The sequence below is a fragment of the Eublepharis macularius genome, chromosome 1, assembly GCF_028583425.1.
Source record: "Eublepharis macularius isolate TG4126 chromosome 1, MPM_Emac_v1.0, whole genome shotgun sequence".
NCBI classification, from domain to species: Eukaryota; Metazoa; Chordata; class Lepidosauria; order Squamata; family Eublepharidae; genus Eublepharis; species Eublepharis macularius.
In genome coordinates this window covers 63915704-63930599 of record NC_072790.1, presented here as the reverse complement: position 1 = coordinate 63930599, position 14896 = coordinate 63915704, and the positions used below count along the sequence as shown (strand labels likewise).

General features: G+C 41.3%; 1 protein-coding gene across 2 annotated transcripts in view; it reads left to right on the top strand.

Annotated features, from left to right (window-relative positions):
• Nucleotides 1–14896, top strand: part of HMGCLL1 (3-hydroxymethyl-3-methylglutaryl-CoA lyase like 1) — a 91777-nt gene that overhangs the window by 40175 nt on the left and 36706 nt on the right. For both annotated transcript variants that reach the window (XM_054988224.1, XM_054988215.1), the window contains 2 exons: nt 751–846; nt 4285–4433. In XM_054988224.1, the coding sequence (XP_054844199.1) occupies nt 751–846; nt 4285–4433 (245 nt within the window). The remainder of the gene's footprint in view (nt 1–750; nt 847–4284; nt 4434–14896) is intronic.

The following is a 14896-nucleotide window of genomic DNA, read 5'->3' as shown; positions in this document are numbered from 1 at the left end:
TAATGACACAGTAAGGGCCCGTGTGTTTTCATCTATAGGTACCCCTTGTGTTGTGGCGAGTAGCTTAAAATCTAAAACCTCTTCCTTAGTAAATGGAAATGGGGGGGGAAATTGAAGCTGTTTAGACTTGCCATGAGTGATATAAATGTGCTCCGCTTACTTTTTTTTAAAAAAAAGAGCAGAATTCCGTACTAAAGAAATGTAACTCTATTATGCAGTCTTTAATGATGTACTAAGCTAATGCTCTTTAGTGAAACAGAATCTGTTTGCCCTGTTGCATCTCTCCACTCTTGCAGGAAAAAAAGTTAAATTGTAAAACAAGGATAAAGAAAAGCCGGTTGTATCACGTTCCCCCTTCCAAGTTTTAATACAATGATTTTCAAATATAAGATGACAGGATGGCGATATTATCTCCGGATTTTTAATTTACTTTTTTAAAAGTGCCATCACTTACATAGTAAACAGATACACATGTATAAGTGCACAGAGAACTGTAAAACCAGATCCTTTGTTTTGTAGGAAACATGCAACAAAGTACATTGCAATGAGGACAGTTTTTATGTAATGACCGTTTCCACCTGTATTCCCTGCAAAATGAAAACAGGGATGTTTTGCTGTTGTATTAAAATTAGAAAAAGAAAATGGTGTCATCCTGTAAATATCTGTAGCTAGTTAACCTTTGGGTAAATGTCTGATACAGTCCTATGACATTAAGAAACTAAATCGGCATACTTGTTTTTCTCTTTTAAGATGGCAGATCACACAGAAGTTATGAAAGGAATAGAACGTTATCCTGGAGTCCGATATCCAGTACTCACTCCTAATCTTCAAGGTTTCCATTCTGCTGTATGTATGCTGCTTGCAGTATCAGTCCATGTATTAAAGAACACATTTGTTACAACCGGAAAATGCCATGTGAAGCAACATTTACTATGCTGTCCTAAGCAGAGTTCCACTCTTTTAAGTGCATTGAAGTCGATAAGATTAGAAGGGCTTAATTCTCCTTAGAATGGCACTTTGTCAGAAATGAGATGGCCTAGTTTAAACTTTGTGAGTTTTTGTGGGCCAAGTTAAGCAAATTCGCAAAGCTGCGTTAAATTTTATACATGGGCTGAAATGAATAACGATGCTTCCCTTTTTATCCCTGCCTGACCCTCTCTTTGTTTTCTCCCTTATGACAAAATTTAGATTGTCGGGTTTTCAGGGTAGGGACCTCTCTTCTTGCAGCTTGCAAAGCACACTATGTGCATAAATAATATTGATGGATGAAACTAATGGCACAGTGTTTAAACAAGTTGGCATACGGTGTCAGTGCCTATCTGAAAATATGGAAAAGAAGAAAGAATTGTGTAATGGCTTATTTATGTTTTCAGTCTACGTTGGAGTACATTTCTTTCTCTAGGCATAGGTGAAAGGATTACAAAGCATCTGAAATCTGATTAGTGAGTGAAGAGAAAATTTAATTCATCCTGACAATTACTCCCCTCCCCTCCCCCCTCTGGAAGCTTTAGTGCCTATGGAAAGTGCATGGCTTCTGTCCCAGAACCTTCATTTGTTTCCATGTGGGAAACTCATCATACTTTAAAGGAGTCCCATTTATTTCAATGACAAAAGTTTGCCTGAATAAACTTTCAGATGATTTCAGGGTTAGAAGTGCACTAATGTGCTTAGGTAAATCCTATTAAATTTATAGAGAAAGAGGCCATCACAAATCAAAAACAGTGTATTGTTTGTTTCTCGGCATGATAATCAATAACTGGCACAAGGATTTAATTTAGTTTAATAAATGCATTAACCGACATATAAAACTAGCAAATTCATCCCAGTTCAATGGTTAAATCTCTTAAGGTGCCACTGGGTTCTTGTTTTATTTTTCATATAAATCACAGAAAGAACTTTGCCGGAGAATGTGATCTGATCAAGAGCTTCCCTTGTCTGCAGTCAAGGTTGTTCTCAAGGGAGAAGGTCTTGTTGAGGTTCACAGCATACCAAGTGAGAACAAGCATTCTGGCACTACCCCTTCATTACTTGTGGTCGCCAGAATGTAGGTAGAGCACCTAGCTGCTTCATGCCCTGCCCACATTCTGCAACTACATTTAGTGGCTGTGTGGCCAGCATGCTTATTCTACCTAGATATGCCATTTGTCCTGGGGGACAATAGGGAATCTTTGCAAGGAAAATGTTTTATTTTTTTTCATGGCTAGAGGTTTATACCAGCAGTAGAAGCAGCATACAAGTAATTTGTATCTCAAATCAACGAATGAAGCTGCCATACACTAAGTTAGACCATTGCTCAGTTAAGGTCAGTATTATCTCCTCTGGCAGACAGTATAGTATATGGGCAGTGGTTCTCCAAGGTCATGGATCCTACCTACCTAATATTGCAGCTGGAGATTCTAGGACTAAATCTGGGACCTTCTGCATGCCTCTTGCTGAGCCACGGCCATCTCCCACCAGTACTGTAACAAGCTTTTGCATACCTTCTTATTTATTTATTTGTTTGTTTGAAACATTTCTATGCCTCCTTTCCACCCATACTAGGGTTCCTAAGGTGGCAAACAACAAATATTAAAACATTTAAAACCTTAAAATTATACACAAACCAGGGTAAAGGTAAAGATAGTCCCCTGTGCAAGCACCGAGTCATTACTGATCCACGGGGGGACATCACATCACAAAGTTTTCTTGGCAGACTTTTTATGGGGCGGTTTGCCATTGCCTTCCCCAGTCATCTACACTTTACTTCCAGGAAACTGAGTACTTATTTTACCGACCTTGGAAGGATGGAAGGCTGAGTCAACCATGAGCCAGCTACTTGAACCTGCCTTCCTCCAGGATCGAACTCAGGTCATGAGCAGAGCTTGAGCTGCAGTACTGTAGCTTACCACTCTGCACCACGGGGCTCTTACAAACCAGGGAGGAGGCCAATAAGAGTTTACTGGGGATATGCCAAACAAAGCCTGAAGGTCTTCAGTCACTGGAATATCAACACTTTAATGCCTGAGTATTAAGATTTGGATACATTTATGTACAAGTGAGGAACCCATGAAACAAACAGAGGTGGAAGTCTTATACTTTCCACACAGTCAGTCACTGTCCAGACCACCTGCTATCCCACAGCACTGCCACCACTGGCAAGTACTGTTTCTCTTCCCTCTGCCTGCCTGCAGTGGAGCAGTGGTGAGGGTCTGGTGGCGGTGACCTTGGCAGCAGAGTGGATGGGTGATAAAGGCTCTTGGTTCTCCTCTCCTACTAGCCTGCAGCACTGCTGCCTCAGAGGTAGAAGGGGGAAGGGGGCAAGGCAGCTACCAAAGAGGAGTGGTAGGAATGGCAGAGCAGGTAGTCAGCAGTGGCTCCCAGTTCTCTGCCTCCTCCCCACCTGCCAGCCCAGCTAGAAGAGAGCAGCAGGGGGGGCAGTGGCAGCTCTTACTCCTCCCCCTCTGCCCCTCTGCCTGTGAAGGAGAGGTGATGGCAGTGGGGCTGGCATCAGCAGAAGTCTCTCCAGTAGCTTCTTTCAGCTGGATCCTCCCTGCTGGTGATGGGGGGCTCTCACTCCTCCTCACTTGGCTGCTGAGCAGCAGGCATGGCAGTGGCTCCCCCTCTTCCTCACCTGCCCAGCTCATGTGATGGTGGCAATGGCTGTGGCTCCCCCTCCTCTGGATCTCTTTGCCTGAGTCGGGCACCAGTGAGTTTACCTCTCACTCTTTCCTCCACCCGTTTTTGGCCCACAAAGCCACTCTATTGCAATGTACTGAACAAGCTCAAACAAACTTCCGGTCAATTTTTTAAAAAAACGTTTCTCGTTTTTCTGCAGACCATCTGATCCTGGCTCCATTCTTTGAGTTTATTGATCTGCCAGATTTAGGAATAGGTATGGGATCAGAGAAGAAAGATCCTGTTCAGTTCCTGAAAAGGGTGAATTTAATGATGTACGCAAATAGAAGTAGAAACTCTGATGCTATAAAGGATTCGAATACTTCTCCATTGCCTCTCCCCCTCCCACCCATATCCTTTGCTCAGCAATGTCTTGTAAAAGGAATATGAGACTTGCATATATCTGGCCTTTCCAGTGGCAGCCAGTGAATTGGAGTGAGGGACAGGCAGATACTGAATATCATGTTGTCTGATCACACTTTTACTAAGTTTTACATGTGAAAATATAGATTACTAGTAGCTGTGTATCCCCTATGTACATTTACTCTAATGCAAACATGATGCTGGACAATTATTACATTCTTAAGAAGGAAAAAAGAACTTTTTTCAATTTTTTTCTGTTTATTTCAGATTGCTGCTGGAGCAACAGAAGTGTCTGTCTTTGGTGCAGCATCTGAGTCTTTCAGCAAAATGAATATTAATTGTACTATAGAAGAAAGCATGGACAAATTTGAAGATGTCGTTAAATCAGCAAGGAATATGGACTTACCAGTGCGAGGGTAATTATAAACATACTCAATATGACCTTTGTGAGTGATAGCTCTAATTTCGTAATGAAAGAGGTCTTAAGAGATAAATGTATTGTGTCACATATAATAAATGGAGGGAGTACAGCTGTTCCATTTTATCACTCCTTTGCTAATCCATAGGTACAAGTGTCCAGAGTGGCTCTGTTTTACTGTAGCATGCCCTGTAGTAAGCTACATGAGAAATGGCAGCTTCCATTTCAAAAGCCAATACCAGTCTGCAGGCACAGCCATAGCCATATGCTGCGTTATTTATTTTACCTCCAGGTTCACTTAAATGTCCTCAATAGGAGTGTGCATACATAAAAAATGTGGTAAATCTGAACTTGGAATACTGAACCAGAGGAAAAAAATTGGTATTCCCTGAATACCAAATTGATTTTCCTGTTCGGTTTGGTAATACAACAAATTCAGTAAAATTTGGCCATTGTTCCCTATGGGAAACTCAATTTGGGAGCTATTTGGTGGGCTGGAGGGAGTCATTTTTCAACTAATCCTCACTAATTTTGCAGAGAACCTACTCCTGACTGTCCTCTAAATCTCCCTCAACTATCATGAAGATTGGACCCTGGGGGCAAATCTTATAGGCCCCCAAATAAAGTGCCCTAGCCACTCTCCATTATTCCCTATGGGTAAAACTATCTGGGAGCTGTTCAGGGGGATGGGAGTGGCATTTTTCAAGACAGCTTCACTAAATTTGCAAGGCGTCTACTTCTGATTTTCCTCTAAAGGCCTCCAAAGTTTCAGGAATATTAGGCCTTGGGGGCCAATTCTTTGGGCCCCCAAAGAAGGTGCCCCCAGCAACATTGTTCCTTATGCGGAAAAAGATAAAAGTGACTCCCACTGCTGAAGCACAATTTGACAAGGCTGCCATGGCCAAAGCACCTTCTCAAATGCAAGCTGAGCTCATCCCAGATAAATCCCAACAGAACAAAACTGAAGCACACAAATGGAATCTCCCCAGAACCAAAGTAAAGCAAGGGGACCAACATCACACCAGAGAATCACATCCATGCCACGCAACCAAACTGAACCAAAAGACACAGTTCCAATGTAGCCCAAAAGAAGCAAACTGGAGCAAGGGAATGCCTTGTGCTTGTGGCTGGGTTCAGCTTGGTTCTGTTCTGTGGTGTTCCACCACTGGCTAAACCCAGTGCCCAGCTTTTGTGAATGACACTGTTTCCATTGGTCTAAGGTGCATTCCCTTTCCTTGATCCTCAAGAGTATTTTTTTTCCAGATTTTTTCCTGCAAACCTGGGACTTTCTTCAGAGTAATCCCCTGTATCTATCCCTATGTCCATTTTGCCAATCTATTAATTCCCAATTTGGAATTAGATATAGGATAAAGAAATGTAACAGTGATCCAGTTAGGAGAGTGTAGGGAGTTCTATTTGTGCAAGATTTAAAGACTGATTTCCTTGCTGATGCTCATATAAACACCATTTAAAACACCTTTTGTGATTTCTAATGCTAATATAGTTTTCCATTGTAACTCATTCTAAAGTCTTATGAAGGGAGAATCTTTGGATTGCCGTGTACAGGGTCAGTATTTTTCTGAATACCAGATTTAGGGGAAAAACTTCAGCAGGTGGCTGAGACCTATGAATTAATTTTGTTCTTGGACATTTTCTTGGGGGAAAAAATGGGGACTTATTGCCCCATTTGTGTGTGTGGGAATTTAAAAGGGTATTTTTTATTCACTGGAAGGTCATTCCACCCACAAAATCCCAGGTGCCCAATTTCACCGTAAGTGGGAACTGTGGAGGCAGGCAAGGTGGTCCAAACTGGAGGTAAGAAGCACAGCAGCATTGTTTGTTAAAGGCAGTAGCACCAAGAGAACAAAAAACAAAGAAAGGAGGTAAGCCTTAAATGGGCTCCAAAGATAGATTTATGAACTTGCCTAACACATTTTGATAAAATATATGTTTTGTCTTAAACTCCATAGTTTGGAAGAGCCTTTTTGCTATAAAAACTCTTGCAGCTGTTGCCCCTGAAGGTTGAGCAGCTATGGAAACTGAAGCAATGTTTTTCTTCAGTAGCCATTTGACGTTCACATTTTCTCTCAGTTTTGGGAGTAAGACAAGTTGGTAGATTTGCCTTTTCTGCCCAGGTACTAAGCAAACCATTGATGGTATGCCAAATGCCTGTGAAATCTGTCTTTTGCCCTGATTATACATTACCGTAGGTAAGTGTTGAATGTGGAACTGAAAATAGATTGTATCTTCCCCAGACAGTTAAACCTTGATGCTTCTTTGTATGATTTTGTAGGTTTCCCTAGTGGAAGCTTTTCCGCAGGGTGGGAATTTCTGCTTGAATTTCCCCTCCTGCTCCAACAACAAACATTGACGTTTCCACTGAGAAAATGAACTGCAAATATACACACACATACTTATTTACCATTCTTGGAAATGAAAATATATAACCGATCCTCTCCTCCTTTCCAGGTTATCATGTAGCCATCAGTAACTCATACCACCCCACAGACAACAAAGGAATTTGTTGAAACAGAGCAAGTATTTATTGTATGCCAACCTGTTCAAAACTACCTATGTTAACCTTAGCATGATGATGTAGAAAATGTTCTACCTCAGAGATAGGCATAAACCACATTTTTCATTTTCTTTGGCCAGCAGCCATACAGTTGCAAGTAGAAAATGTTAACGTCTAACTGTATAATAGTTGCCAGCAATGGCAACACTTGATGCTGAACAAACAAGCCCTATGCAGGACCTATATGACATGATGATGTGTGGAACTAGGATCCCAATCAACATCCCAGCACGTGTCAGTCACAGAGATATTCCGTCAGCGGCATTTACAGCCCTGTCTTATGCTGGCATAAGTTAACTGCCCTGTCTTATGCCTTGGTGAACTGCCTGCATACATGTCCCTGTGCAAGTACCAAGGAGGTAAAGGGAGAGATGAGGCTCTATGGCTATCACTCTTGCAGGTGTTGTAACCATGCAGGGAAAAATTATACTCATATTGTCCTGGATCCTGTCTTGAATCCCACAACTACCATGAGCTCAGCAGATGGCCTTGGGTAAGCCACTTCTTCAGCCCCAGCTCCCCAGATGGATCATGGGAATAATAATGACACTAACTTTGTTCACCACTCTTAGTTGGACACTAATTTGTTTAGAAGAGTGGTATATAAGAGCAATTATTATTGTTATTGTTGTTATTAGAATTTCCATGGGTGCGGAGGGAGGGGCACAGTTTTTACCAGTTCCCTCTCTACAGAAGAAAACTCTGATTCTCCCAAGCTATTTGTAGGGTCCCCTGCCCCCTGCACTGGTGAGGGTATTTGGGTCTGCTGTGGAAAGGGGGAATTGGCAAAAATTGCCCCCATTGCACTCACAAGGTGGGAATCAAGCCATTGCTTTTTTCAAGGGACTTTTAAAAATGCAATTAGATATATCTGCAGGAACTTAGTACTTTGATTTAACTCTTTTAATTTTAAGCAGAAAATTGGTTTCAGAAATGAACTTCAGTTAACAAACACACACGCAGTGCTTTTTTTTGAGGAGGAACGCTCTGGAACAGCATTCCGGCAGCTCTAGAATCTGCCCACGTGATTCCTTCCTCCTTCAGCCCTGCAGGCTCTGCCGAAGATGTTTAGCTGCTTTGACTTCATTCTGTTTTCATTCCTGTGTGTGTGTGTGTGTGTGTGTGTGTGAGAGAGAGAGAGAGAGAGAGAGAGAGAGAGAGCAAGCTGGGGCCTGATGCGGGCTCTGCAGAGGAAGCTAAGCAGCTTTGAGTTCATTCTGCTTTCTTTTCATTCCTCTGTGTGTGTGTGTGTGTGTGTGTGAGAGAGAGAGAGAGAGAGAGAGAGGGCTAAGCTGCTTTGAGTTTATTTTGCTTTCACTCAGGGTTTTCTGTGTATGTGTGTGTTGCTTTGAGTTCATTCTGTTTTATTTTCATTCGGGCATGGGTGGGGGGCTGTGTGTGTATGTGTGCTGCTTTGAGTTCATTCTGTTTTCTTTTCAGGGGGTGGGGCTGTGTGTGTGTGTGTGCTGCTTTGAGTTCATTCTGCTTTCATTTCATTCGGGCGTCGGTGGGGGGCTGAGTGTGTATGTGTGCTGCTTTGAGTTCATTCCGCTTTCTTTTCAGGGGGTGGGGCTGTGTGTGTGTGTGTGTGCTGCTTTGAGTTCATTCTGCTTTCATTTCAATCGGGTTTGTGTGTGTGCTGCTTTGAGTACATTCTGTTTTTTTCATTCTGGCGTGGGTGGGTGGGGCTGTGTGTGTATGTGAGCTGCTTTGAGTTCATTCTGCTTTCTTTTCATGGGGGGGTGGGGGCTGTGGGGGGCTGTGTGTGTGCTGCTTTGAGTTCATTCTTTTCATGGGGGTGTGTAGGGCTGTTCGTGTGTGTGTTGCTTTCATTCTTTTGTTAACTGAAGTTGATATTGTTATGGTTCCCACAGCTTTAGAATGCAGATTGGTTCTGTTTTAGTTAAATATATCAGTTATGGTTATTTGTATTAGTTAAAATGGTTATGGTTATTCCAGTTTTATGCTAGGAATCGATAGCTGTGTCCAAGTCACAGAAGGCTTTCATCAATATATTCATCAGCATATAGGTGTTCTTATGTCTTAATAGCTGTAACTCAAATGGTTCTCCCCACTCTCAGCTGATTAACATCACTGAAATTGCAGTGGATGTATGGGTGTTAAGGAAGTTTTATGAATATTGTTTGTCTGAGACGCTGGAATATTTATGAGCATTTCACAGTGTCACAACAGCTTAGACACTGGTAAGGTAGAGTCGCCGGGCAACAAAAAAAGCCATTTTAAACTAAGTATAAATCTAATGCAGCTAAAGTTGAGTATCTAATTTTGAATTGCTCCAGTAAAGCAAAACCCTCCCTGAAAAAATTCAATATTCATTGGATTAGGAATTTCAAACTCTGTGGAATTTTGAGAAAGAATTTTGGATTTTTTTTACTACGCTGGCAGAGAGAATCTGTTAGAATTTAGATTTGTGAGATGGGTTTTGGATTTTTAGAGGCCCCTTGCTTTTTGCATATTTTAAAATATGATTCCAAAGAAATGAAATGTTTGAGAAGGGGAATGGAAGATTTCACTTTTTGTAGTGGATACAGAAAGGAAAAAAACCCTTTCTCATAATAGTGTAATTTCCCAAGCTTACTAACATTTATCTCATCGTAATGCATTGTATTGAGTTCCAGGAAGCGGCGTCACTTCCAGGAAGCAGCGTCACTGTATGTACTGAGTGAGAGCAAGTGATGAATCTTATGAAAAATGTAAAGTGTCAGTGAAATTTTGAACTTTTCTTTGTAGTGTTGCTACATTTAATAAATTATAGTTTGGAACATTTATGCTGAAAGTTGTTACTCTAAAAGTCTTGCACAGTGCAAAGTATTTTAAGTGTCTACTGAAAGATTTCAAGTGCTTGTTGAAAAAGAAATTAGGAAAATTATTTATTAATGTCATAAAGGTAATTTGTCTTATGGATGAAATCCATAAATTTACAACCCCCCCCATGCCCCCAGAACTTAGTGGGAAATCAGATATATAAGAAAATATGATGTCATCTAATTACTGTTGCCCCTATTGTACATGTTAAATTTTACTGAAACCTCTCAATTTGAGATACTGTTGTTCAGAGATGTAATTCAAGTTGCAAAGAAATTCTAAGTATATTTTTCATTCATTGAGTACTAACTAGTTATTTCTCAGTGGAAGATGGCAACATATAAGTACAGTTGCTGCTTGTGTATTATTAGGAAATGTGAATGTACTACAAGGAGAAAAGGTTAAATAGATATATGATAGTTAACCTAGAATTGGTATAGTACATCTGTAACATTTAGATGTCAAATTCCCTACTCAGCTAGAAAGCTTACTGTGTGGTCTTGGCAAGTTATAGATTATATAGAGACACACAATCTCACAAGACATTATGCAGATAAATGGGATGAAAACTATGGAGCACAATTAAGTGTTTTTCTGAATTCCGAACACTAGGATTGCCTGAGGGCCTTGCAAATTGATTCTTTGGTCTCATGAGATTTCACTTCTGTTTCCATAAACTGAGAAACAGGTGTTTGGGGGACTTCAAGTATGCTAGAATTGACCAGTTCCTACTACAGACTTCACATGCTTATTTGACTTCACATTAGTTATTTGATTCCCTAGATTCACCCAGAGTGAGAGGAGAGGTGGGATTTAGTCCTTTCTGCACCTTGAGTAGAAAGTAGTGAGTAAGCCAGGGCAGGGTGATCTTTTTAAAAAAACCAAGAACACGAAGAAAAATTTCATTTGAATCACATTTCTCAGTTTTCTTGTTAAAGGTTGTTGGTTTGTAACTGAATGGAGCCTTTTTACAACCTAAGAGCATAACAATCATAAAACATAATGCGTTCCATAGGAACTTCAGGATTATACAGATAAATGACATATTTCTGTTCAACTCACTCTGTTGATATGTCAGGATTCTAAGCAAGATCACTTACTTAATGTATAAGGCTTCAGTCCTGTATACACTTACTTGAAAGAAATCCCAGAGAACCAGGTGAGATTTACATATGAGTCAATGTTCATAGAATGGTGTAGTACATTCCAGAACTTCTAGAAGCAAGAGCTGGGCAAAATAGTTATTTATGGGATGGGAGTTCCACTGTTGTCTCCATGGTATTCATAGTTTGTCTGCGAATTCATCGTTTGAAAACTGAACACATTGCAGAATAGTGGTAAGCTGCAGTACTGCAGCCCAAGCTGTGCTCATGACCTGAGTTTGATCCTGGCGGAAGCTGGGTACAGGATAGCCAGCTCAAGGTTGACTCAGCCTTCCATCCTTCCGAGGTTGGTAAAATGAATACCCAGTTTCCTGGGGGGAAAGCGTAGATGCCTGGGGAAGGCAATGGCGAACCACCCTGTAAAAAGTCTGCCAAGAAAACGTCATGATGCGACGTCCCCCCATGGGTCAATAATTACTCGGTGCTTGCACAGGGGACTACCTTTACCTTTACCTACTACATAGATGTTCTGGTTGAGATCTAGGATGACATCTTTGTAATACTAGCTCATGTGATGATTACCCAGTCTCTGTGGGTAAATACATCAGTGGTCTTCAACCTGTGGGTCAGAATCCTTTTGACTTGTTTTTCACGGATGCTGAGGAGCAGAAAAATGGTGTGGTAAGGTCACTTATTGGCGGAGAGCATTCCTTTTTAGTACTAACTCCCTCTCTGCAGTATAAATTTGAAAAAATGTATATTAATAATCCTATTTAAATATTAAAATTGGATGTGATTTTTATAAATTGGCTTTGTTTACCCACCCTAGAATGAACCAGAAAGTTTATATGTCTTGTTGATCACTACTTCCACTTAGTGAAATGGGAACAGCTAAAGAACAGGGAAATGAGTGTGTAAACTCAGTTCTGATCCTGGGGAGTCAAGTAATGAGTGAATAGCCTCTTGTTTTCACTTCTTCTGAACAACATTTGGGTTTTTAAAAAACCAAGGCTATGGCCCCTTGGATGTTTTCCTGGAAGTAGGTCCCTTTGAACCCAGTAAGATTTACTTCCAAATAGATATGCATAGGATTGATCTGTAATTTGGGAACTTCTGGAATTTTTTATCTATTCTACTGTGATCTCTGTGGATAGTCAAATTCAGTCATTTGCTTCGTTTCTACAGCTCAGTTGCATACAAACAGATGAAAACCAACCAACCTATGTAAGATGAGAACCACCGTTACATCCATCTCCCAGCAATTGTAGAATTTTTTTTCTGCCATAGAAAGTGTTACCCAAAAAGGCTACTGATAATCAGGCTTTAGCTGGTGCTTGGATACCAGTGAAATAAATGGGACATAAGTATCTTTGATTATATATTTTGTTGAGGCCAGAGTGTCTTGCAGCTGTTTGAGCTGATTTCACAACTAGCCCAACAGAGGATTTTCCTCAGTGATCTTCCAGTCCCCACTGATTATAGTTTAACGATACTCTTCATTTGCTTTGTATTTCTAATCCTTTCTCCTTCCTTTTCTTCTTCTTCTGGCAACTTACGTAATGAGATCTGTCTGTCTACTGATTTTTAATACTGGAATTGACTCCGCACAATCTAGAGTTTGTGTATTTTGATTCTTGTTGGGAGACTCTGCCCAAACATTCTAGCCGTTTATAAGTCATTTCACCATCTCCCTGCTTCTGATTGTAAAAATTTAGCTGCTTTATAACACAGGGATATATTAACAGCTATAATAAGAATGTTCCTTTGGAACAGACATCTCTACTTTTAACATGGGGCTTTCCAATGAAAATAAATAGCACTGCAATGAACAGTGTAAATTGTATGAAAACTTACAATGTAATAATAAACAGGAAGTGGCAGCATCTGTGCCTAGGACAAGGTTCTCAGGAGGCTCTCTGCATTCAGCTGTGCTAGCAGCTGTGTATATATGGCTTTGTAATCATCTCTGACAGATTCTTACAAGAGGCGGACTCCTGTGCGAGACTTTGGTTTTGGCTTGGATTGATTTTACTTTTGCTGACTGTTGACTGAGATAAATTGTACCGCTACTCCATATGGGGCTCACATCCTGGTTGTAAGCTCTCCTTACAAGGCCCATGTCACAATAAAACATCATGTTCAGGTCCCTGTAATTTTCCAGCCACAGTAAGACTCTTTATATTGCTAATCTTTTGTTTTACTCAACATAAACAACAATGTTGTCTTCCATTTGCTTTGGAGTATTTGAACTCTCTTAATATGCACAGGACATTTTTATTTGCCCATTAATATATAAGTTTAACTGATACATACTTTGATTTGGGTGGGTGGGTGGGGGGTCTGTGGGGGGAATCAAGCAGAGGTCCAGTGGCTCCTAGTTATGGTGTGAAGCAAAATTGATGGAGACAATGACTTTTTAAAAAAGGAACAAATTCATGTTTAAATATAAACACAATCTTAACCCATAGCAAGGAGATATAGAATTTTCATTTTTAAAAACTGTACGTGCCAATTAAAATTCTTTCCTGGCAGACTTTAAAAATAACATCACAAATAATCAGAGCACCCTGCTGCTACTCAGTAACCCTCTCTATTTGTTCCAGAATAGGAGACTAAATATATAATCTTATTCCCAGGTTTTTTCCCCAGGGGGTATACTCTGGTATGGAGTATCAGCAGCACCTCTTTATGGAGTACTGGCACCTCTTGGTGGTTCAGGATTTACCAGCACCTTTTTTTTTAAAGAAAAAAAGCACTGCTTATTCCTGTGCTATCCTTCACCAGCTTTCCTGTTAAAACGAACCGTTCACTAAACTCTCCTTTCCCCCCCACCACTTCCAGTTTTCTCATCGGTCAGAACTCAACTGTCAGTTCTTAATTCCCTGCTTCACAGTGCTCATCTGCTGTTGGCTGTTTCGGAGCACTACTCTCATTGGCTTCAGGGTTGCTGGGATAATTTTCAGTGCTTTCATGCTACAGTGAGAGGGGAACTGCAAGTGACGGGTTACCTGAGTTTTAAACCTGTGTCTGCTGACTCAATATTTGATCGATTTGTAGGGTTTTTTTTAACACAGAGCCTCAAGGTCCCCCCCAGAATAGGTGTGCAGTGGGGCAGCCCTACTCATGCAGGTTTGTTTTCCTCCTAATCTCACCTCCTGGCTGGTGAGCCTCACCACTGTCTCCCTGCTGTTAACTATACCCAAATGTGTTCAAGGCACAAGAGATTGCCAGGCTGTGCCTGGGGGTGTCACTTGGCAATCCTCACTGTGTACAAAAATGAACAGATTTTGTATTATGAGCTGATTTGTATTTCTTTCTTTTGAAAAGCAGGGTGGAACTGTTCCTCAGGAGTAGTGCAGAGTGATTCTTGAGCACTTAACAATCCTGGAAGAGGGATTCATTCAGAAAGCACCCAAATGAAAGCACAGATTTTGCCCAGCTTACCCACCCTGGTGCTGTTGTTAACACTGACAGGGATGGATTCAAGTAACTTTCTAAACTGGAAGGAACTGGGATGGGGGGAGGACTAGATGCCTCCAGTTCCTTGTGGCTTCTGAAACCCAGCGTGTCAGCCCTGCCCTCCTTCTCCCTGGCCCCTTTGCAATGAAGCACCCACCGGAGCTGAATCCGAGCTTTCCGTTCTCTGCATGCGGATTCAGCTCTCGTCTGAACAAGTGGAAGCAGGGTGGGCAGCACTTGTTTACGTTATGACCTGAAAGGCATGGAGAGGAGCAGGTGAATTGCTGTCTTCCTCCTGCATCTTCTTTGAGTGAGCTGGTCAGTCAGCAAACCCACTCAACTAGGGCTACCCTGCTGCATACCTGTTCTGGAACAGGGCCTTGCAGCTTTGTGTTAAATAACTACAAATCAATTAAAAATGGAGTTAACATACATCAGGGCCGATTCCAGACGGCCCTCCCCATCGCGAAACGTCGCGCGTCGTTGTGCAGAAAACGC